The 25,974-nt window shown below is 44.6% G+C and overlaps 1 protein-coding gene across 2 annotated transcripts in view; it reads right to left on the bottom strand.

The window, feature by feature from the left end:
- vti1a (vesicle transport through interaction with t-SNAREs 1A) overlaps window positions 1–25,974 on the bottom strand; it is a 176,293-nt gene that overhangs the window by 34,106 nt on the left and 116,213 nt on the right. Inside the window, exons 6-7 of one of the 2 annotated variants that reach the window (XM_038974861.1) lie at window positions 19,013–19,083; window positions 16,574–16,635 (exon numbers count right to left, since the gene is read on the bottom strand). In XM_038974861.1, coding sequence (XP_038830789.1) covers window positions 16,574–16,635; window positions 19,013–19,083 — 133 coding nt within the window. Of the gene's footprint in view, window positions 1–16,562; window positions 16,636–19,012; window positions 19,084–25,974 lie in introns of both variants that reach the window. The other variant, XM_038974862.1, reaches the window with a different exon arrangement.

Genomic DNA, 25,974 nt, shown 5'->3' with positions numbered 1-25,974 from the left:
GCAGACAGGAAGCAGCGCAGTGACCCAGAACACATTGGGACAAATAAACAAACTGGCCGAGTGACTCAACTCGAGAAGTTGTGGATTTGAAGGGGTTTCCAGGCCGATTCAGTGCTCCTTGTATGGAAGTATGGCAGGGGTGTTTGTATATGCACACAACCACAATGCATAGATAAACATTTGAAACACAAATACAAGCTTGAGTACATACACGTTTGAGTCCTCTGTAGCTCAGCTGGTAGAGCATGGCACTTGTAACGCCAGGATAGTGGGTTCGATTCCCGGGATAGAAGCATCTGATATATCATTACAACTGTGAAGATGAATAGGACTGTCTGAACGTCTGACAAGGAATCATTACTAACAATCAGGCTCTGAATTCTGTGTGTGCCCTGATCCAAGGCCATGTCATTATTTCGTGGAAGTAGGGGTCAATTAGAGGTCAGAGTACCTCAAGCTACTCCTGCCAATAGGCCGCATTGGCAGCAGACACCTAATTTTTGTGCCATTATGGATGATAAATTGGGTTAAGCAGTCTTTTCGCCCTACTTAACAGCGAAAGAGAGGAACCTTTTTCTCTACTTTTCTGCCCTATCGATGAATGTTTGTAATAAAAAATAATAGTAAAATAAACTAATATTGTAAATACAAGTCAAAAAATGAGGGGGGTGGAGGAATATCATTATTAGATACAGTAGCCACTGAGATATGCAAGAGAAACAAGTCCATCAAATTGTCACAATTTCATGACAAATTATCAGTCATACAAAAAGAACATGGTGGTATATAGTGGTGTTCAATCAAAATAATGACATTTCAAAAAGGAGGTACAGTAAACAGCTTTGAAAAAGTGCTGTGTGTGTGGTTAAAAACGTACTGTGTAATTTACAGCGAGGCTAGCGGGTTTCTGCGAGGCCGGGCCCGTCCCAACTGGGACAGGTAGCGACAGGATGATGTTGACCCTGGAGGTGTAAAACCAACCTCCTTGTCGCCACGGAGACGCTGGGTGCCCAGGTTGAGCTGAGTCGAGGAGTCTGGCGTTCAGTTGGCATGGGGCCTGGGCTAGCACTGAGGTGCCCAGCCAAATACCCCCCTGCCTGCCTGCCTGGCTGCTTGGCCCAAACCTTAACCCGTCAGCCAGGGGAAGGTGAGTGCAGTGGCAGCTGGGCCAGCACTTCACCGTCGAGCACCACTCTCCAAACAAACAACCCAATGGGCCAGAAGCCACAGCAGCATGGAACCGGTCATTACTGACTGAGTTGCATGCCTCGTCGAGGCCAGCCCTGCTCTGCCCTGAATTTGTCAAGAGCTGTCCCAGAGCAAGGATATACCAATAAGTCTCTGCTGCAGTGTCTTTTTACCATACAAATAACAAGAAGTTGAGCACCTTATGACCTGTGGTTAATATCAATAACATCCTAATAGAAATAGGTGGATAAGTAATGTGAAAAGCCATTTAGGCCCTATGGCACAGACATACAAGTGCATGTGAATGAGATGCTCTATAACGAGACTGTTCAGCCTTGGTTACTCGCTCTCAGGCATTTTCTGCATTGATCAGGGGTTATCCAGACATCCAAAGTCTACTCTGCTTTGTCATTGTACTTTAGCTGGCCTCAGAGAGGAAACAGCCATGAAAATGGCATTCTAGAATTCACTCCATAACAAGACGACGAGCAGAGGGTCATTATATTTTATGAAATGTCGAACCAGAGTTTAGCCAAAGCCTTTGGTTCTTTCAAAACGTATCCAGGCGAAATGCAGATAAACAAACAAAATGAGCTGAGTCACAAACTGCTGGCAGTGTTTGAGATAAGGAATTAGCCTAGTGTGGAAGCAACATAACTCAATCTCCCATCTAATCTCCACAACATACTTCTCAGCGTTCATGCTCAAGCAGCAGAAATACCAATATTGAAGGTATTCTGAGGCCGTCGTGTTTTTCCTCTCTGTTCTTGGCCTGCACTCGCAAAGTGTCTCAGAGTAGAAGTGCTCATCTAGGATCAGGTCCCAGTCTTATTCATTATGATTTAAACAGCAAAACTGATCCTAGATCAGCACTCCTACTGTGTGCCACTCTGTGAATATGGGCCATGGTAGCACAGCACTGAAGAATGGAAAAAAACTCCCAGCAAGTCAAACAAACACCATTCCCCAAGATGCATTATGTTTATTACTCTTTAAAGAGTTCACATTATCATAAAATATCCCTTATGAAAAAGGATAAATAAGTCAACATATTTTGGGACGTATTGTTGAAGTCGGAAGTTTACATACACCTTAGCCAAATATATTTAAACTCAGTCTTTCACAATTCCTGACATTTAATCCTAGTAAAAATGTCTTAGGTCAGTTAGGATCACCACTTTATTTTAAGAACGTGAAATGTCAGAATAATAGTAGAGAGAATGATTTATTTCAGCTTTTAATTCTTTCATCACATTCCCAGTGGGTCAGAAGTTTACATACACTCAATTAGTATTTGAGAGCATTGCCTTTAAATTGTTTAAACTTGGGTCAAACTTTTCAGGTAGCCTTCCACAAGCTTCCCACAATAAGTTGGGTGAATTTTGGCCCATTCCTCCTGACAGAGCTGGTGTAACTGAGTCAGGTTTGCAGGCCTCCTTGCTCGCACACGCTTTTTCAGTTCTGCCCACAAATATTCTATGGGATTGAGGTCAGTGCTTTGTGATGGCCACTCCAATAACTTGACTTTGTTGTCCTTTTTGCCACAACTTTGGAAGTATGCTTGGGATCATTGTTCATTTGGAAGACCCATTTGCGACCAAGCTTTAACTTCCTGACATGTCTTCAGATGTTGCTTCAATATATCCACAATTTTCCTTCCTCTTGACGCCATCTATTTTGTGAAGTGCACCAGTCCCTCCTGCAGCAAAGCACCCCTACAACATGATGCTGCCACCCCGTACCTCACGGTTGGGATGGTGTTCTTCGGCTTGCAAGGCTCCCCCTTTTTCCTCCAAACATAACGATGGTCATTATGGCCAAACAGTTCTATTTTTGTTTCATCAGACCAGAGGACATTTCTCCAAAAAGTATGATCTTTGTCCCCATGTGCAGTTGCAAACCGTAGTCTGGCTTTTGTATGGCGGTTTTGGAGCAGTGGTTTCTTCCTTGCTGAGTGGCCTTTCAGGACTCGTTTTACTGTGGTTATAGATACTTTTGTACCGGTTTCCTCCAGCATCTTCACAAGGTCCTTTGCTGTTGTTCTGGGATTGATTTGCACTTTTCATACCAAAGTACGTTCATCTCTAGGAGACGGAACGCGTCTCCTTCCTGAGCGGTATGACGGCTGCGTGGTCCCATGGTGTTTATACGTGCGTACTATTGTTTGTACAGATGAACGTGGTACCTTCAGGCATTTGGAAATTGCTCCCAAGGATGAACCAGACTTGTGGAGGTCTATAAATTTTTTCCTGAGGTCTTGGCTTATTTCTTTTGATTTTCCCATGATGTCAAGCAAAGAGGCACTGAGTGAAGGTAGGCCTTGAAATACATCCACAGGTACGCCTCGAATTGACTCAAATTATGTCAATTAGCCTACCAGAATCTTCTAAAGCCATGACATCATTTTTTGGAATTTTCCAAGCTGTTTAAAGGCACAGTTAATTTAGTGTATGTAAACTTCTGACCGACTGGACATGTGATAGGGAATTATAAGTTAAATAATCTGTCTGTAAACAATTGTTGTAAAAATGACTTGTGTTATGTAGATGTCCTAACCGACTTCCCAAAAATATAGTTTGTTAACAAGAAATTTGTGGAGTGGTTGAAAAACGAGTTTTAATGATTCCAACATAAGTGTATGTAAACTTCTGACTTCAACTGTATGTCATAAGCCACAGCATGCTACAGAAAATAATTATGACTTATCACATACGTGACATAGGTGAAGCTAACTGATCAATAAGTAACTATTCAATCAGATTTGCTGGAGACAAAAACAAAACAAAGTATTTTATCCAGACTTTTAGGTAAGCCACAGAGTTACCTATCTAACAGACAATTCAAGGCTGGACCAGAAGACTCACAGGTAAGCAAAGTGACACTGAACGCTCTCTCAAGTCAGTTATTAAATTAAACACCAAAAATGTATTGGAACAATGAGAGAATGAAAGAAAAAAAGAAAGGGGGAGGGTGAAAATAAAATATAAAATACATAAGACAGGACATAAAAGCTTCTGCCATGTGTGAGGGAGAAAGAATGGCATTGAAAGGCAAAAGATTGCGGGAGAGTGAGAGCGATGTGTTCAAATAAAACGAGAAATGGCAGCTGTGTGTCTTTATCTTGGAGAGACTGAGTAAATTGAGTCACCAGCGGTGCACACACAGACGCTTGGCTTGATACTTCCGTTTGGCGCATTCTCTCTCTCACACACACACGCACACGCACGCACACACACACACGGCGCTTAATTAAGATGAACCAATTAGAACATCACAGTTTTATCGGTGAGCTTCAATAAGGAGTGGGTGAGTGTATAGTGAGGCCTGCTCCCTCTCTCCCCTCACATTTCACTGCAACCGACACTAAACGCTCCTCTCATGGTCCAAGAAACAAAGCTGCACGCATGGAGAAGTGCAGGAGCTCACAGACTGCATCAACACAAACACAAACACCGTAGGTTGTGTGCTGGCGGTATAAAAGAACAAAACATCGCCCAATAGCTGCTTTCCACAGATGTGTCATCAAGCGAACGTGATGTCATGAACCCTGTCCAGCCTGGACATCAGTCACTTCCTGAAGGGTCGTTGGCCACGCTGATGTGGGTCAAAGAGTCCAAAACACTTTGCTGTGATTTACTGAGGAGGACCTGAGTGAGGCCTACACTGATTCGTGCACACTATGATTTCTATAGAGGCAAGAGATGTGTCGTTCCAATGGCTGACATAAAATACAGATAAAGAACAATTGAATACTAAGGCTGGGATTCAATTAATTACAGATAGGACCATGCAAATGTTATTAACTGTTAATCTGATTAATTAAATGTATTTATTGAGGTGAGCATTTCAGAGGGTCATTCTGCCATTTTTCATACTTGATGTGCTAGAGGAAATAGTATCCCGAACAAAAATATAAACGCAACATGCAACCATTAAAGATTTTACTGAGTTACAGTTCACATAATGAAATCAGTCAATTGAAAGAAATTCATTAGGCCCTAATCAATGGATTTCACATGACCGGACAGAGGTGCAGCCATGTGTGGACCTTGGAGGGCATAGGCCTACCCACTTTGCAGCCAGGCCCACCCACTTGGGAGCAAGGCCCAGACAATCAGAACAAGTTTTTCCCAACAAAAGGGCTTCATTACAAACAGAACTACTCCTCAGGAAAATGGCGATCCCGCAAGTGAAGAAGCCGGATGTAGAGGCGCTGGACTGGCGTGGTTACACGTGGTCTGTGGTTGTGAGGCCAGTTGGACAAACTCTCTAAAACAACGTTGGAGAAAGCTTATGGTAGAGAAATGAACATCCAATTCTCTGGCAACAGCTCTGGTGGACATTCCTGCAGTCAGCATGCCAATTGCACGCTTCCTCAAAACTTGAGACATCTGTGGCATTGTGTTGCGTGACAAAACTGAACATTTTAAAGTGGCCTTTTATTGTCCCCAGCAAATGGTCCACCTGTGTAATGATCATGCTGTTTAATCAGCTTATTGATATGCCACACCTGTCAGATGGATGGATTATCTTGGCAAAGGAGAAATGCTCACTAACAGGGATGTAAACAAATTTCTGCACAAAATTTGAGAGAAATACAATTTTTGTGCATGTGGAAAATGTCATGGATTTTTCGTTTCAGCTCATGAAACATGGGACCAACAATTTACATGTTGCGTTTAGATTATTGTCCAGTGTATATTGAACTGCTTTAACTTATATTCAACTTGAATTATACATTTAACACATCCCACTACCATGGAAATATTTTTAGACCGCTTGAAGCAAGCACACAAATTCTCTTCAGGAAATGTACCTTTTCTAGTTTGGTCATTATCTTACTTTAGGAAGTGTTTACTGTGCAGGATGACATCTGTTGAAGTGCAATATCTCATAAATTGAACGCCCAAATCAACTTTAAAGTATCTACAAAATAAGTTTTGCAGTGACATAATCCAAAAGGAATTCATATTTTTTTTGTGTGTGAAAAATGTGAAGCTGGGCATCCGATTGTATGGCCTGCCCTTATGGATTTCCAGATCACACTTTCAGAGGTGTAGAGGATTTTCACAGTAGTGTATCCTGAATGGAGGGATTTAACACTTGATGCAAAAACAACCAACATCATCTTGTTGCTGTGGTGGGAAAAATTAAAAACGATCTATAAAAGCAAGTGCTTTTTCCAAAGTACCGTACTGCTGGAACTCTTGGCCGCGTGCTAACCTTTTTCCTCGGTTGGTTGCAATTATAATCAGAATAACCTTTATTCAAAGCACATTTGCATACACAGTACCCGGAATTTGACTTGGTGAAATGGTGCTGCCAGCAATACACAACATAGACAGACAGAATATAGACATACAGTATGTCTACATACATCTACATACAGTATGTACAATCAGGATATGGACAATATGGATTACACAAGTCCCTTCAAAGCGAGCGAACAGCGATAGGAGTCTTCTCTTCTGTGGTCTGTTTATCAGACCTCGATTGTCCAATACGCTATCATTGTGTTAATCATAAAAGCTCTCAAGGCTGGAAGCTTTGAAAAAAACGAGGGACTGAAACTCTTGAGAAGTGGCATGACGGGAGCCCCTCTCAACTCTCCACAGCCAACAAAGCCCAGGCTTGATGGGAGTGACGCTACAAACTCTTCAGCTTCTTCAAAATGTGGTCCTGTTTTTATTTTCCCAACCACTGGGATAAAGGGAATCTTTTATGCTGTCTGCAACACGAGTGTCAACATCTCAAAACGAGCAGGCTTGCATTGTGTTCTCCATACCCCCCCTGCCCCTGCCCCTCCACCCTCGAAACGCACCCACACACACTGCTAGGGTGGGTTAGGAGAGAGAGGCAGAGAGACAGACAAGACAGGGAGACGTTATTAAAAAGGATGGAAGAGAAACAATTTAAAGGAGGGGGGGAAAAAATGAACTTCAACATTTTGTAAATATTTCACGCTTTTGCACCCAGCCAAAGAGAGATCAGAGATGCAAGAACAACAGCAAAGTTTCAGCTTAACCATCCAACCAGATGTCAAAAAACATAGTCAAAGGTGATGTTTCTTCATGCGTTTTATCAATGCAATTGTCTACAAACACTACATAAGGATCCCCCTCAAAGATATGATATACATTCACTCTCGTCTTCCATAATCTGATAAGTCAACAGATATTGTATTTGTCTATTCCTTTGACTGAACGCTTTATCAGTAAGTGCAGTAAATCTGACAGACAATGTCTTATTCCTATTAAGAGGGCACTACAACACTGAAGGCTAGAGAGTAGTGGTGGTCCAATGCATTATTACATTCCATGGCAAAGGGCAGAATATTTAAAGCAGATAAACGCTCATTGAGAATTTGTAAAATGAGTAAAACAAAAATTGGGAAAGCGAGGCGCTAAAAAAACGATCTGAGCTCCTGTACCAAGTCTCCCTGTACCAAGTCTCCCTGTACCAAGTCTCCCTGTACCAAGTCTCCCTGTAGCAAGTCTCCCTGTAGCAAGTCTCCCTGTACCAAGTCTCCCTGTACCAAGTCTCCCTGTACCAAGTCTCCCTGTAGCAAGTCTCCCTGTAGCAAGTCTCCCTGTAGCAAGTCTCCCTGTAGCAAGTCTCCCTGTACCAAGTCTCCCTGTACCAAGTCTCCCTGTACCAAGTCTCCCTGTACCAAGTCTCCCTGTAGCAAGTCTCCCTGTACCAAGTCTCCCTGTACCAAGTCTCCCTGTACCAAGTCTCCCTGTACCAAGTCTCCCTGTAGCAAAAATGTAAGGTCAAGTATTGATCCCCTTTTTAGTCACCAGAAACGAATGTGTCCATATACAGTAAGAGGGAGGGGTAGACGAAGACTGATAGAAAGAAGTTAGGTCATTTGGCTACAGCGCTTTCATCCTGGCAGCCATTGCACTACGGACTAAGACAGGCTAAAACACCCCAGCACAGAACAGCTTGGCATGGCACAGTGATGGCATGTCCTGGCATGGCAAAGCATGGCCCAACCCAACATGCTCGAGTGGGTCAGTACGGCTCTAAAACATGGCGACAAACCAGGCCTCTCTTCCACATGCATACCTAGTGTCCACGTCTGCATTCTCTGAGGCAGCTGTTTAGAGGAGCGCAGAGCCCAGATGTAAACACACACACACACACACATACAATGGCATACTGGCAGGGACGACAGCCAGGGGAGGAACAGTGTGATAGGTTCTAATTGCTTCAAAATGTCCAAAATAAGGCCCCCTATTATGGCAAATTGGTTGATAATGGTAGGCTGGAAGAGGAGGGGGGGCAGGGTGGATGCGACCCAGGCGAAGGGGAGAGGAGTTTCTCCGTGTCGCCTCATTATTTTCGTCTTGACGGACGCCCGCGCTCAACCCCTGGATGAACAGGCCGCGCTGAATAAGTTATCACGAGCCACACAAAGGGAGAGTGGGTTCCGCAAACAACAACGAGAAGCGTCTCTCTCTCTCTTTCTTTCGCCTGACGAAAGGATGGGCCCGCCACAGTTTGGGAGCTCACCTGTAATTTCAGCAAAAACAGTAGGTGGAAAAGGAAGGAATGAAGGAAACAGGGAATGAAAGAGAGGAAGTGCAGACGTCTGTGTCCGCACAGATATCCACAGAACATTCCCTCCTTTCCGTTTGATCCGTTTCGTCCTCTGCATACTAGCTCTTCTTTCATTCCTCCAGAAGGCAGGGACCTCCTTTGGACAGCATCGAAGATGTTTGAGGAGTGGGCGCTTTTTGCACTTCGTACGACAAGGCTTCGAATGAGATCACTGTGTCAATCGGTTTTTTATGTTTATTTGGTCTCCTTTTTGGTGTTGTAGCCGTTTTGTGTTTTGTCTGGGTCTGGAGAACCATATGGAAGAAGTCACACCTTCACGCTGTCTTCTTATACAGTGAGGCGAATGAAGGCTTTCCCCAGTGGCTACTCTCAAGAGTTAAGTATTCAAACCAGTATTCAGACCAGTTCCTCCTAACTGTCACCGCAACACGTCGATACCACTGCCACCAAGCTTCCCTTGCCATCACTCAAAAGTAGTGGCAGAACTTTTGGACGTCTGACGGGCGAATCAGAGGGTGCTGCAGCCCGACTGGCGCTCGACGGCAGATCAAACGGGGCGGGTACCCTTGGAGTGACACCTGAAACAACTTCAAGGGGGGGAAGGCGCCACTGATCTCCAGTCAGCTCGTCGGAACGGCCTGTCGATGTCGGAGGGGAAAAGCGCCTGAACCGGAACACAACCAGAGAGGGCGAATAAAACCATCACCTCAATGTCACACGGGGTTGACCTCACGGTGTTGGGAAAAGTATGACAGTAAAAGTCCCTGTTCCAGGGCGGAAAACTAGTTGATTGATAGGCTGCTATGGCTGTATCTGCTCATCGTCTTTAAAAGGTTACATTGCCATGTGCAGCACTAACCTTATCTGGAATTTAAATCATTTGGAAGCATTGCACAGGACTGCAAACTTCAGCAACTTACAGGCAACTTCCAAGACAATCCAAAAGCAGGGAAATGACAGACTGATATCACATATTAGACTGATATCACATATTAGCACTGTATATATAGTAAGTGAAATATAGCCGTATCTGACCCCCATTAAGGCCTAGGGGCATTGCAACTATAGGTGTGGTACAGTTAATGATGCAGAGAAGAGAAAGACAGTCGCGTCCCTCAATAGACAAAGGCATTCCTTATATAAAACATGAGCCCATCTTTGCCCTTGTGAACAACCCCATTCTCTGCAGCCCAGGCTTGTTTGTGTCTTTCTCCTTTCCCAAAAAGCGTCCCATCAGCATTCTCTAACGGGGGGGGAGATAGAGGAGAGAGGGAGAGAGAGAGAGAGAGAGAGAGAGAAGGAGAGAGAGAGAGAAGGAGAGAGAGAGAGAGAGAGAGAGAGAGAGAGAGAGAGAGAGAGAGAGAGAGAGAGAGAGAGAGAAAGAAAGAGAGAGAGAGAGAAAGAGAGAGAGAGAGAGAGAGAGAAAGAAAGAGAGAGAGAGAGAGAGAGAGAGAGAGAGAGAGAAAGAAAGAGAGAGAGAGAAAGAAAGAGAGAGAGAGAGAGAGAGATAGGTGGCAGTGCTGCTTGTTTGGCTCGGAGTGGCTGGTAATGAGGCTCAGGCGCACCCTGTCATTGTCCCAGCAGCCAGACACACACGTGCGCGTAAACACACACACACACACTAGTGGAAACACACACACTAGTGGAAACACACACACTAGTGGAAACACACACACTAGCGGAAACACACACACACACACACACGTACCTATCTCACTAAACGGAATGTACTGTAAAAGAACACACGCAACAACAACAAAAAGCCTTCAAGTACATGGAGAAGCTATTGTTTCTCACACCAAAAGTTTTCTGCCAGCCAGTAGGCCCACTTACAACTCTACAAACTCAAAGAGGAACGCTGTGGTGGAATACACAAGATACTGTCCATTTCTCCTGTTTTTTTATATTTTTATCTCTGTGCTTGACACTAGCTGGAGCTCCTCCCAGTCTGCCATTACTTCCATAGCTACACAATCAACGTATTTATGTGGATTGGTGATGAAGCCCCTCTGTACACGGATCTAGTCTAGATAAAGGTCTCCAATCCACAGAGGCCTGCTCTCATAAAGTCTTTCAGCATTGTACACTTGGCACTGAGCTCTAAAACGCTGTCCCTACTGTACCGCTGTATCCCCTACTGAACCTCTCGTGTACTGCAAACACACACACACACTAACAAAAGCCAGCTGCCTTCACCAGCGATGGGCGAAAGAGGTAGCCAGCTACGATTCACGCTTTGGTACTTCACTCGTTTGCCAGGGAAACAGAAGAGTAAAACACGAGAAGTTCACAGAGGGAGCAGATAGGCCGACCCAGAGGGAGGAAAAGCAAACGCCAATGTGATATCAGCCATGCTGAATAAAATCGAGAGGCGAGAGGGAACGGAGTACAAATGATCCGCCGCAACATGGAAGAACAGATCAGAGGCATCCGTTGGGATTGGTCCGCCACTCTCGGGATAGGCGCTATGCGCTATGCTATGGCTATTCCAGCCTGTCTGGCTTGAAGAAATGAGTTCAACTGGAAATATTACCCAATGGAAAACAGGGGGGGGGGGGGGGTCATTTTTTGTTGTTGTTGCATGACCTTTGATCAAACATGTTGCTTTAAACTATCGAAACCAAACCTCTTCAGACTGATCAAACTTTGACTTTGGTAGACATTCGACCAACGGTCATCACGTGGATGTGACTCGTCCTAATGAGCAGGCTAATAAAAAAGGCTTGTTGGCCCAAAAACCAAGCGGAGGTGATTTGGATAGTCAGAGTTGGAAGAGATGAACATCACATCATCAGAAGCGTAGCGGACAGGTGAGGTCCAACGGCAGCTCTCATTACGGAGTCGGGAAGGGATGCGGAGCAAAGTCTACCCTGGTGTGCTGGTCCTGGGACGGCAGTGCGAGTGCTCAGGCCACAGTTATGACCAGAATACTACGGAGACAGGAACAGGATATCTATTATATGTCTTTCGCAAAAGATCATTGTGATTTTTCCATAGGAATTATGGCGCACGCCTGGGTGAAAACTCGATAGCAGGTTATCGCCTTCACCCAGCTGAAAATGAAATAGACTGATTGTACAAGTTCTAGTGAGGGATTCTGTGTGTGTACATTAGGCGATGTGTGCAGTTCCTGTGTGTGTGTGTGTGTGTGTATGTGTGTGTGTGTGTGGGAGTGCACGCGAAGAGGGAGAAGATGCCATACCCCCTCCATCACTGCTCCACCCAAGCCTCTCTCTCACTCCCCCGACTCTCGCATCTTAACAAGGCTTTCCCTCTGCTCCTCCTCCAAAAAGGCAAACCAAATCAATAAAAGAACAGGAAAAAAGGACTAAAGTGGAGGAACGAGAAGAGAGGAAAAAAAACACACACACTGAACTATAATTTGTTATGTCTTTCAGCTTCAATTACAAAAAATATCAAATATTTTTGTTTGACTTCACAGCAAGACTTCAAGAGGGCCCCCAAGACTTCCTTCCATTTGCATCCAGCCACAGCCCACTGGTGGAGCTGAATTCCATTAATTATATGACCTACATATCACATAGTTAATATTCCAGCACTGGGAAAGAGAGAAACTCAGCCAATACTGGAGGAACGGGTCTAAATTTGGAGATCTTCAGGACATCAGAGCTCCCTTCTCCCAGCGCTTTTCTGAGGCGGCGCTCTTTGATCTCCTTCCCTCCTGACATTGTTTGCAAATGTCACTTTAATGGGACTGGCAAACACGCGAACGAACGCAGCCACGCTCTTCTCTCTTTCTCCTCTTCTTCTTCTTCTTTCTCTCGAAAGCCCATCGTTGCAACTCCACTTTCCAGTGAATCAAAAAGGGAGAGAGACCTGTCTCCAGCTGCTTTCCTGAAGGGGGCGGGTGTGAAGACGTGAACGTGTGGACACAATGTCCTAACAACCCAGGGTTTCTTTAACTATCGTTGCATGTACTAGCAATAATAAGAATTGATTTGGACATTTTATTAACAAAACGAGACATAATGTATATACACATAAAGTTATCCTGGTCAGGATGCATGTAAGCCTGAACAGAATTGTTAGTTCTACCACAGCACTGGTAGTCCAGTTTGCAGTGTATAAGCCCTGGCTCAAGTGAGCTAGCCCAGGTTGAGGGCTATTAGTGTAGTATAGCATTCCGTATAATATTAGCATAGAATATTGGCCAGGATGGAGAAAGTTAGCGAATGGGCTAAGGTGCGCTGCTCTTGCACACCGTCGGTCATTGGTGGGTTCTCTGGAGCTGAAGGGAGTTAGCATGCTGGGTCTAGCGTCCTAGCACCAGGCCAAGTGCTGATCTCTTAATCAGTGTCCAGAGCGACCAGAGCCCTCCTCTGAAGGCTGGGGCCCCTGCCTGCCACTGCCAGCCCTGCTAACGCCATGAATATGGAGCTCTTCCGCGGCCGGGGCTTGCTTATGTTTTCTGTCTGATATCTCGGCCCCATTCCCATTTCAAAGAGAGGTCCACCCAGGGGTTTGACTTTTTGATCTGCCTGGCGACTGACTCGACCACCTGCATGTGGGATCAGCCGCCAGCGAGAGCAAGACCAATCCCTCCTACCCTGCCTCCCCATCCAGCCCCACCTTCCCAGAACCCTCCAGAACCCCGGCGGTCATAACTGGGTTTGGAGCTGCATCTTAACTCTCTGACCGCTCTGTTCTGCTGTGTGCTGTGGCTGGGAGGAGATGCTGGACATGATTGCCGTAGCAGCAGGAGTCGGCTCCGTTCCCACCACAGACAGTCCACCTCTGTCGGGGCAAAGTCATGGGAGCCATTTTGTGACCGCAGTGTGAGGGCTGTAATGTCAGGGCCCCATGGCACTGAGATAACTGAGGAGAGAGCTGGGGCCTGTGGCTCCTCTAATCAGCCATGGCTTCCACCACCAGCCGATCCTTACACCCCTCACAGGCCAGTGGCACCACCAACAAAGACCTCAAAACACAGAGGACACTACTGCCTACTGCTCTTGTCTTACTGCCAGCATTCCTCTTCCCAAGGTCGAGCACGGGAAGGTCCAGCTTCCATCTGACAACATGTCATTCAGAATATACGCGGTGTGATAATATGCAATCCTCTTAATGAATTGATATGATTCCGCAAGTTTATCGATATGACTTGACTGATATGGGTCGATGACTCAATCGTGTGTCACTATTCCTGAATACCTCTTAAACACAACATTAGCAGATGTTCTGACAGCTCGTCATTGAGGAGAACTGCAGCTTACCAGCACCAGCGGCCATTGATAACGGGGAGCGTTCTAATCGTGCACGATCCATTTCATACCGCTTAACTCCCGATGAGTATCATTGACATTACTACTTTAAAAAAAATATATATATTGGCATTAGCATTCAACGTTAATGAGATCACCATGACCATATCATTAAAACCCTCAGGAGCCCAGATGATTGGATGAATAATTTAAGGGTGTGCTGAGGAAGAAGCCCTCCACCAGCCGACACTAGGCTAAGTAATTGAGGGACTATGACATGCCAGGGCATGTACTGTAGAAGAGGACTAGCATAGGACAGGGTTTAGTCAACTCCAGTCCTGTAGATTCAGGGTTTCATTTCAACCAATTAGTATCGTGGACATTAACTTATGCCGTTAAATAAATACTATTTAACTGTGTCACTAGACCAACAACTAACTCCGACGTGTTGATCTTAAAGAGTATTTCTTAGAGAAGTGAGGTTTCTTTCTCACTATCTTTCAGTTAATTAGCTGCCTTGAACCAAAATAACAGACCTACTAATGAGTGTGTAATTGATGCTCAGCTGGAGTGATATCCAGCATTCATAGTGGCTCTCCTCCGGATCAACCAGGAGAAACAGAGAAGGAGAGGTGACAAGACCAGCGTCTCAACTTAAATCCGCTACGACGTTATCTTACTCTCTCTCTCGCTGAGCAATCCTGTCCTTTTTCACTCACTTTTTAATATCCAAGCAATTTCAGTATTGATCGAATTACATTACACATATTGCATTCAAAGCGTTAAATAGTCAATTTTAAAAAATGATTTATTGTCCCATACACCGGATAGGCGCAGTGAAATGTGTTTTTTTAACAGGGTCGATACGAGGTAAGGCACCCTCTAACAGTTAAGTTCGAAAGAGTTTCAGTATTAAAAAGTTGAAAAGGAGAGTAGCAAATGAGTACCAGAAGCTAATTTGCGCAGCACAGCTGAAGTTGCATAGCAGTAGAGGTTCCCCTACTGGCCTCATTTACATATAACACTAGAACTCTTTTGCACACTACTGGCAAGCTTAAAACACAAAACACAGCAAGCCGCCTAAACGAAGGTCGCCAACACCAAAACCCCCCCCCCCAAACAGCGCAACAATTTACATGACTAATAAAAATACAACAATCAAATGTGTGAAACCTACAGGAGCAAGTAATGAAATTCACAAAAACGGTAGACGGCCTTAATATCAAAACTACACCATGTGACACTTTTGTTTCGCTGTCCCCTTTCCTGGTTATAAATGACGTTTAGAGATGAAGAAACGTAAACAAAACCGTACAACCAAAGACTTTCTTTTCTTTAAACGCTAAAGGAAAAAGGAGTAAAAATGCTTGGTATTTGTCAAAAGAAGAATGGGAAGCCCCGTGAAGCAGAAAGCAAGACAGCGGTTGGGAAGAGGTTGGGGGCCGACCAGCTTTAGAAAGACCTAATAAATCCTGATTTGAGAGTCGGGGCTAACCAGAGGAAGCCGCGAGCCTGCGAGCGCTAGGCAGGCGCTACCGCTCTTAAATGCTACGTTTGATTAAGTCTTCCCATTAGGTGACAGCTGAACTTTAACATTAATATGATAATATTGAAATAAGTGGGTGTTATTTACTTTAGCGCCCGGGTGGAGGCGGCAGGGGGAGGAGGGGCAGCGGGGGAGGACAAGGGAAAGGGGGGGATGATGAATGATTTCTGGACAGCTCTGGGTGACACCAGGCGAGCCCAGGCCTCCTCTAATCAGACTTGACAAAATGGAGACCTATGCAGAAATATTGGTTACAGTCGGCGTCACAGCCCTGCCTGGTCTCCTGCTAGCACTCCACACCGCCCGCGCCTGCCCCTGATTGTCTAAAGGCACTGAAGCATCTATTTCAATTGGCACTTCCTTCCTAGCACAGGGATTTAAAATTTAGCTGGTGTCATTTACATATTACTCTTAATCAAAAACCACACTGGGAAATAAAAAAAAGAGAAAAGAAACAAAACCGCGGCGTCACGGTTCAGGGGTAGGCGCAGAGGCACTTTATAAAATGGAGATGTGACAAGACATTAAGCTGAGTCTGAGTGTGTGTGTGTGTGTGTGTGTGTGTGTGTGTGTGTGTGTGTGTGTGTGTGTGTGTGTGTGTGAGAGAGAGAGAGAGGGGGGTTGTATGCTTGTGAGTGAACGGATGTGGGTAAGAGTAAGGAAGAAAGAAGGAGAGAGAGAGACAGAGAGAGAGACAGATAGAGAGAGACAGAGAGCGCGAGTTGGCTAGGGGTGGTGGTATGTGTGTTTGTGAAAATTTCGAAAATTGCCGGAGTGTACTGCATACAGCTTGTGTTTTTCTTGTTCGTAGAAAAAGCATCCAGTATTGGTTGTTGGACAGCTCTTACACAGTATCATTCTGCATTAGACTGATGGAACTATACCATAGTTAACCGCAGAAAAGAGTCGTCTACATCACTGCAGACTGCCTATTAGGGCCCTTCTCAAGTGCACCTGGGACTAAATGAGCGGACGTGAATGTGGCTGATGACACAGGTGAAGACATCTGCAGAGAGGTGCGTTAGAATCATGGTCCCTACCTGCCTCTTACCTTCTCAGCATTCCCGTTAGGATGCGGGAGCTCTTGCCCAGGTTGGCATCGGTCTCTCTCAGCTAGAAGCAGGGGGAACAGAGAAAGGAGAGGTGTAACACACAGACATACCACAGTCCATATAGGACACGGCTCAGCTGGGGATTGAGGGGTGAGTGAGACTGGGAGAGAGTCTCTGGGGAAGAATGTGGGAGAGAAAGAGAGAAAGAGATGCAGAGAATAAAACTGGGATAAAGATGTGAGACAGAAAAAGATTCAGAGAGACAAACAGAGAACGAGAGAAGGGCCTGTAAAGTGAAAGATAAACATGTACGGTTGAAGGAACACACAGTAACTGAACACATTGTATATAAGACATTGTGCAGGATTGTAGCCTTCAGGTTCGCTGTGGTTTCGGATTATTCCTACTTTCACATCTACACACTAATGGCACAATCCGATCCATCTGTAGTGTTACTCTTTTCATTATTGTGACTGGTTCTTGTCCCCCCCCCCCCCCCCCCATTTGTGTTCGACATTTCCCTGTTGAGATCTTTCACAACTGCTTGCTTCGTACAAACAACTAAGGGGTCAAGGTAAATAGCAACATGGAGAGATGTCTCCACCGACGTCTGTACTGTGTTGTACTGAACAGTACTTACGATGTCCCGTGCGCAATAATGAATATCCTTTAGTATCTCTCTTTTTCTTTCGCTCTCTTTGGGGTCACATTTCTGTTTTTGTTTCCAGCCTCTGTGACACGAGAAGCGTGACGGACACTACCAGTCAAACGTTTGGACACACCTACTCATTCGAGGGTTTTTCTTTATTTGTACTATTTTCTAAATTGTAGAATAATAGTGAAAACATCAAAACTATGAAATAACACGTACGGAATCATGTAGTAACCCAAAAAGTTTTGGTTACTACTCTCCTTTCTTTCCCTCTCTCCATGTGAGGGTTGTTCTGGCATGCTGTTTTGAGGACCGTGCTGGTTGCCAGGCTGAACAGGCTCAGGGACAGATGTGGTTCTGGGCGGGTTTGGCTGCTGGCTCTGACACCCGCCCCACAGCCGCCTGATGTCTCTCTCAAACCCCATGGATGGATCGCTCCCCAGAGACTTCCCACTTTTCTCCCAAAATACTACTCTCTCTCTCTCTGAATCAATCTCACTCTTTCCTTCCCGCTTTCTTTCTCTCACTTTCTGAATCAATCTCACACTCTGGCTTTCCCTCATTCTCTCGCTCTCTCAGCCATATCAAAGAGCCCATTTATGAGATATAGCCTAAGATTGATGAGGCAATAAGGCAAACAATACATTGTAATGAAGTATTTAAGGAGTTCATATACTGTGAGGATTGGTGACGGGGCCTCAGTGAGTGAAGTTAAAAAAAGGACATCTACTTTTGGCCCCAAGTTCAAGGGTCTGCTGTCGACCTCCATTGATACCAGAAAAAGAAAAAATCACACCTGCTTTGACTGTAGGGAAAAGCCATGTCTTCTGCTGTGTGTGTGTGTGTGTGTGTGTGTGTGTGTGTGTGTGTGTGTGTGTGTGTGTGTGTGTGTGTGTGTGTGTGTGTGTGCGCCACTGCTTGTGAATGCAAGTGTGCGTCTCTATATTTATGCTTAAACGATGCCCCCCAAACTCCTTCATCCTCTGTCTTTTTCATGCGAGAAAGATGTTTACCGATCCTTCCATCCTGTATGTCTTCACATCATGTTTTTCTTCTCTTCCCCCCTCCCTCTTTTTTTGCCCCACAAACTGTCTTTAAAAAGGAAGAGGGGGGCCTGTGCAGGCTCATGGGAAAGAGAAAACGAGGGAGAGAAAGCGAGGGACCATCCTCCTTAGCGGCAGGCAGACCTTTTGAAAGGAGATGTTTGATTTCCTTTGAAATCGCCTGCGAGGCCCACTGCCATGTTGTGATCTTAAAGCATTCTCCGTAGAGGGTGCCGTCAGAGGGCCCCTCACCGTGCTGGGGCTCTCTCTGCTCTACCTGTCTGGGGGGGGGGGGGGGGGGGGGGGCGAGTGGGGTGGGGTGGGGAGAGAGGGTCAGAGTCTAATGCTCTAAGTGTGATAAAGATGAGAGAGGAAAGAGGGGAAAGTGATAGAGAGAGTTGCAAGGCTTAACGCTCAGTTCTTTATGCAGTCAGTGTGTGTGTGTGTGTGTTTGTCCGTTCGTGCATGTGTGTGCGCGATTCTGTGTGTGGATGCTTGTGTGTTCAATTAGACAGTTTTACATCATCTTACATGGGACACACAATGCCTTCATGAGCACAGCGGTGGAGGTGGTGAATGTCCCTAACCAACCAGAATGCCTTGTTGTCACCAGCCCTTTGTTCTAGCCTTCAATCCCACTGTCCTTCGAGCGCAGGCCTTTACACACTCATTAGATTAAGAGGGTAACGGTTCGTGTCCGGCACGTGTGTGTGTTCTGGATGTGCGCGTGCAACTGTTCTCACCCGCTCTCTGGATCTCTGGATCTTCTCGCGGTCACTGTGTAAGTTAGCCAGGATCTCTTGTCCCACTTGTTCTGAAAGACAAAAGAGAGGAGAAACACAGTATAGGTAAGCATGGGTACACTGTGCCTGGGATGCACCCGTCTTCCCTTTGATTCCTAACTGAACCTTTTCTGAGAGAAGTTGAAGCTAAGTGCCTTACTTAAGGACATGACAGCACTAAGCCCTGAACTTGAACCAGTGATTTAAGTCCATTTATTAAGTGCTCCGCTTCTGTTGCCAAATAGTCTAGTTCACAGCTAAAGCGGATAGGCATTGAGGTGTGCATTAAGACCCACAGTATGTGTGAGGTGTTTGTGTGTGTAAGCTATTGTAGCAGACAGCTGGCTTCAGCTTAACCAGCCCACTAACCTTAGAACATTAGAGAACATTGGGCCAAAAACCCATGTCTGGCCTAGCTAAGCCTTACTTAGCACAGCTAAATTGAGCCTGGATCAGCTGTGCAGACAGAACTATCAGCTTCACCACCACTAGCAATGAATCCTCATTTAATGCCATATTCTTAGAATATATATGGGCGGCTCCACGTCAGAAAGGCCCGGAAATATTTTCCGGGGTATCTCAGACTGTTCTGGCAATTCGAACATAGAAACTTAATGGGGAAGAAGGATGTTTGATATTCCTTTTACAGTTGTGTCACAAACCATTTTAGGTGTAATGATGATGAAAGTGGCCATTTTAGGTCCTTTTTAGACATATGCATGCCTCCTGTAAGACCCTATAATCTGTGAACCATAGATGATACAGACAACATCTAGGTGTCATTATACTCCTTCTAGTGTGCTCTAACAATGTATGTCTAGATTCTGAAATAGAAATGTTCACATTCATTTATTCAACGTTAAAAGTGGAAGATATGACCCATTTAATACGGCGCCTTCAGAAAGTATTCACACCCCTTGACCTTTTCCACATTTTGTTGTGTTACAGCCTGAATTCAATTAAATAGATTTTTTCCCAACACACAATACCCCATAATGACAAAGTGAAAATAAGTTGATACATTTTTGCACATTTATTGAAAATGAAATACAGAAATATCTCATTGTTCATACTGTACATTGGAGAAAGACTACCACTGAAGTATTGTGCTCAGTTTATATTACCTTGTAAATTAAATTCAAATATACACCTCAGAGAAGTTTCTGATGCCCTCCCAATCACCCCGTCCCAACCCCTGGATAGAGCCCCTCTCCACTCTCACCAATAACCACCATTGAATCTTAGCTATAATGACAAACAAGGAATAATCATTTTTATTTGATTTATTTTACCTTTATTTAAACTAGGCAAGTCAGTTAAGAACTAATTCTTATTTTCAATGACGGCTTAGGAACAGTGGGTTAACTGCCTTGTTCGGGGGCAGAACGACAGATTTTTACCTTGTCAGCTCGGGGATTCGATCTTGCAACCTTTCGGTTACTAGTCCGACGCTCTAACCACTAGGTTACCGGCCACCCCAAATACTTGACTTGACATCTCCTAATCTGTCCAGAACTCATTCATATTACAGCAGGTTTGCAAATCACAAAAATACAAAAAAATGACATTGTAGTATAGTTAAATACTTCCTTCTCTCTCTCCCAAGCCAAATCCATCCCTCTCCACCTCCCCCTCCCCGGTTTCTCCACCCTTTACACCACCCAAGCTTGTCCCAACCTCCCATCCTTGCCCACCCAAGCCAAGCTTGTCCCTACCTCCCATCCTTGCCCACCCAAGCCAAGCTTGTCCCAACCTCCCATCCTTGCCCACCCAAGCCAAGCTTGTCCCTACCTCCCATCCTTGCCCACCCCATCCAAGCTTGTCCCAACCTCCCATCCTTGCCCACCCAAGCCAAGCTTGTCCCTACCTCCCATCCTTGCCCACCCAAGCCAAGCCTGTCCCAACCTCCCATCCTTGCCCACCCAAGCCAAGCCTGTCCCAACCTCCCATCCTTGCCCACCCAAGCCAAGCCTGTCCCAACCTCCCATCCTTGCCCACCCAAGCCAAGCTTGTCCCTACCTCCCATCCTTGCCCACCCAAGCCAAGCTTGTTCCTACCTCCCATCCTTGCCCACCCAAGCCAAGCTTCTCCCTACCTCCCATCCTTGCCCACCCAAGCCAAGCCTGTCCCAACCTCCCATCCTTGCCCACCCAAGCCAAGCCTGTCCCAACCTCCCATCCTTGCCCACCCAAGCCAAGCCTGTCCCAACCTCCCATCCTTGCCCACCCAAGCCAAGCCTGTCCCAACCTCCCATCCTCTCAGACACACTAAAGGTGTCAGCATGCTTCAGTAGGACTGGCGCCTAGCTGAACTCTGCTAGCCGAACCAAACGAGTGTGCTCGCATACTCCCTTAAAAGAGCTTTGCTTGAGAAACAAGAACAAATTGGCAGTGGTACCATTTGTCCTTTTTGAGACTCCATAGCCAGTATACACTTCCTCAAAATAGTTAGAATTGTATACACTTCCTCAAAATAGTTAGAATTGATCTAATCTGTCATTCATTTTGATGTTTTTGCAGAGGAGATCTTAGTCATGCAATTTTACATTAACATGTTTGGAGCAGTATTTTTCAATTAAGAAATTTGCTTGGAAACGAGTCGTCACTCGCTGAATGACAACAAAGACTTTATTGTTATAACCTCAACCCGGCACAGCCAGAAGAAGACTGGCCACCCCTCAGAGCCTGGTTCCTCTCTAGGTTTCTTCCTAGGTTCCAGCCTCTCTAGGGAGTTTTTCCTAGCCCCCGTGCTTCTACATCTGCATTGCTTGCTGTCTGGGGTTTTAGGCTGGGTTTCTGTATAGCACTTTGTGACATCAGCTGATGTAAAAAGGTCTTTATAAATACATTTGACTGATTGGTCAACAGTAGGGATTCTTCAATCAATCACCAACGAAAGGGCGTAGACTTAGGCTACGAACTTCGGCTTGCCTCGGGAAAAATGTTGTGTGCCCAAACAACACAAAAACGTCAGAAAATAGCGTCATAATATATGCACAAACTCTACCGAACTGAATCACCTGGGAAGCATGCGGACGCCTTTACACCCATCCATCGACTTACTCATCCATTCCCGCCCAACATATACTGTACCCCATGCATCCACACACCCATTCTCTCCCACCCTCATACACATATTCACCATCCCATTCGCTCGCTCGCTCGGGGAAGTGAGTGAGGGAGTAATCGCTCACTCACTCACTCACTCACTCACTCACTCACTCACTCACTCACTCACTCACTCACTCACTCACTCACTCACTCACTCACTCACTCACTCACTCACTCACTCACTCACTCACTCACCATTAGCTATGTACACACACGGCCTTCCCCAGAGGGGTAAAGGGGATCACCCTTTACCCATCTCTATCTCCCACTGTATCGTTCCATCTTTACTTCTGTCTCTTTCTCACCACACACTAAGTTTGTTAAAGTACATTTTCATCTACCGTACCTGCCTCTCTCACCTGACCACAGTCACGTTATTGACAGACATGGTATATTTCCTCGTTTGAATGCTATTTTCAGTGTCCATGTAGTCCATTGGCACAGGCTACTTCTATCGTTACTTCATATAGAAGAATAGTTATTTGGGGAAAGTATAGAGTATATTGGGGGGAGGGGGAAAGGATATGGTCTCAATTTACAATAAACTCAGTGCTCCTCTATAAAAACAAAGTAGCCTATCGCTGGCCCAGATTCACACACTGAGGCAAAAAAGGTTGATCAAAGCGGAAAGAAGGCGGGATCTTCATGGAATTGCAATGTGGGCATTCGTTTCCTGATTCCGCTTTGTTCAAGTTTATTTGCCGCTAATCTGTGAATCTGAGAGTGACAGTAGGTTGTTCGAGATTGAGCAGTTTGAAAATGTTGCAAGTTGTCAAATGAGGGTTTGTAAATATTGAACAATTCTAAACTTTTTGTTAATGTAATTCATGAAAGCACACTTTTAAACATAAATCCATTAAAACAACGACTTATCAGCCATTATCGGAATGTCCCTTCAGAGAGTATCTGTGGTGCTGCGTGTGTGCCAGTGTGAGTGGGCCGTTGTTGCCCGAGGAGAGAGAGAGCGACATTTCAGTAGCAGATATAAAATAATCACAGACAGATTAACTAGATCACCAATTGAAAACATAACCAGCGAGAGAACTGCTACAAGTTAACTATAGCGAACTAAGCATTCATTTCATTGTTGCCTTTCCACCTGCACTGTAGAGCCTAAATAAATCTGCACCGTTGGAAAGCTGGGATTCCCCGCTATTAAACAATAACCATGTAATTGTGACAACATTAAACATATTCTAAGAATAGCCTAATTGACAAATAACTTAATGTGCATAGATCTCCCCCGAATCATGAATATTTGGGCATTATATATAAACATGTCTAGTTAGATACCTTGCATTGAAACAGCCTACCTTATCCATTTGATTTCGGATTTATTGAATGAGGGAATCATTTTATAAAGACAAAAGTATTTGGTTGTAATGTTGAAAAAGCCAATCCTGCACACCTAGGAGCTCTCCAGATCGAGGGTTGACCACATGTTGATAACATGTGACTAACAGTACAGTTCTATGTGGGGGGCTAAGTGCCTTGATCAAGGGCACAACGGCAGGAGGTGGTAGGTCTACATGGGATCAGACACAGCAGCTTTCCAGGTTTAATAATGCTTACTTTTTCCCATGTAGACAAAAAACCCATGTAGAACATATGGGTTAAGAGAAGTCATGGAAAATGTGTATAGACCGTTAACAGTGAATAATCAGGTCTTCTCTAAAGCATAATGCCATTTGTGAATTTCGGTGAACATTGTCTAAGTGGACAGCTCCTGCACTTCTTCCATCCCAAGTCAAGCACTGAATAAGCTGGTCTCAGTGCCTTCAGAAAGTATTCACACCCCTTGAACACCACCCCAACAAAACTGTATTACAGCCTGAATTTAAAATGGATTAAATTGAGATTTTTGTCACTGGCCTACACACAATACCCCATAATGCCAAAGTGGAATTATGTTATTATTATTTTTTCTTTACAAATTAATAAAAAATGAATAACTGAAATGTGTTGAGTAAATATGTATTAAACCACTTTGTTATGGAAAGCATAAATACATTCAGGAGTAAAAAGATTTCTCAATGACTACCTCATCTCTGTACCCCACAATACACAAAAATCTATAAGGCCCCTCAGTCGAGCAGTGAATTTCAAACAGAGATTCAAACACAAAGACCGGGGAGGTTTTCCAGAGTTTAATGGCTGTGATAGGAGATAAATGAGGATGGATCAATAACATTGTAGTTCCTCCACAACACTAACCTAATTGACAGAGTGAATAGAAGGGAAGCCTGCACAGAATATAAATATTCCAAAACATGCATCCTGTTTGCAATGAGGAACTAAAGTAAAACTGCAACACATTTGGGGAAGAAATGTACTTTATGTCCTGAATACAAAACATTGTGTTTGGGGCAAATCCAACAAAACACATCACTGAGTACCACTCTTCATATTTTCAAGCATGGTGGTGCCTGCATCATGTTATGGGTATGCTTGTCATCGGCAAGGACTAGGGAGGTTTTTTAGGATAAAAAGAAACGGAATAGAGCTAAGCACAGGCAAAATGCTAGAGGGAAACCTGGTTCAGTCTGCTTTCCAACAGACATTGGGAGACAAATGCATCTTTCAGTAGGACAATAACCTACATCACAAGGTTCTTTGAGACTTACTCAGAAAAACTCCCAGCTGTAATTGCTGCCAAAGGTGTCATTATGGGGTAATCACTCTGTCATTATGGGGTATTGTGTGTCGATGGGCGAGATAAAAAAAAAAGTTGTATTTATTTTGAATTCAGGCTGTGGAATAAGTAAAATGGTATGAATACTTTCTAAAGGCACTGTAGGTCAGAAAAGGGCCTAAAATGGCCACTTTCTCAAAAACGATTTGTGATACAAATGTAAAAAGCATATCAAACATCCTTCCTCCCAATTAAGTTTATATGTGAGAATTGCCAGAACAATCTGAGATACAAAAACAATATTCCTGGCATGGAATTGCCCATATATAGAGTGCATTCGGAAAGTATTCAGACCCCTTGACTTTTCCACATTTTGTTACATTACAGCTTTACTATAAAATGTATTAAATAAATGTTTTTCCTCGTCAATCTACACACAATACCCCATAATGACAAAGCGAAAACAGGTTTATAGAAATGTTTTCACATTTATAAAAAAAATATGGAAACACCTTATTTACATAAGTATTCAGCCAATTTGCTATGTCACTCGAAATTGAGCTCAGGTGCATCCTGTTTCCATTGATCATCCTTGAGATGTTTCTACAACTTGATTGGAGTCCACCTGTGGTAAATTCAATTGATTTGACATGATTTGGAAAGGCACACACCTGTCTATATAAGGTCCCACAGTTGACAGTGCATGTCAGAGCAAAAACCAAGCAATGAGGTCGAAGGAATTGTCCGTAGAGATCCGAGACAGAATTGTGTCAAGGCACAGATCTGGGGAAGGGTAACAAAACAATTCTGCAGCATTGAAGGTCCCCAAGAACACAGTGGCCTCCATCATTCTTAAATGGTAGAAGTTTGGAACCACCAACATTCTTTTTACAGCTGGCCGCCTGGGCAATCGGGGGAGAAGAAGCCGATGGTCACTCTGACAGAGCTCCAGAGTTCCTCTGTGGAGATGGGAGAACCTTCCAGAAGGACAACCATCTCTGCAGCACTCCACCAATTAGGACTTCATAATAGAGTGGCCAGACGGAAGCCACTCCTCAGTAAAATGCACATGACAGCTCATTTGAGTTTGCCAAAAGGCACCCAAAGGACTCATATTGAGAAACAACATTCTCTGGTCTGATGAAACCAAGATTGAACTCTTTGGCCTAAATGCCAAGCGT

Source organism: Salvelinus namaycush, chromosome 35 (genome assembly GCF_016432855.1).
Source record: "Salvelinus namaycush isolate Seneca chromosome 35, SaNama_1.0, whole genome shotgun sequence".
Classification (NCBI taxonomy): domain Eukaryota; kingdom Metazoa; phylum Chordata; class Actinopteri; order Salmoniformes; family Salmonidae; genus Salvelinus; species Salvelinus namaycush.
The sequence above is the reverse complement of the archived record's forward strand: the minus strand, read 5'-3'. Positions and strand labels throughout refer to the sequence as shown.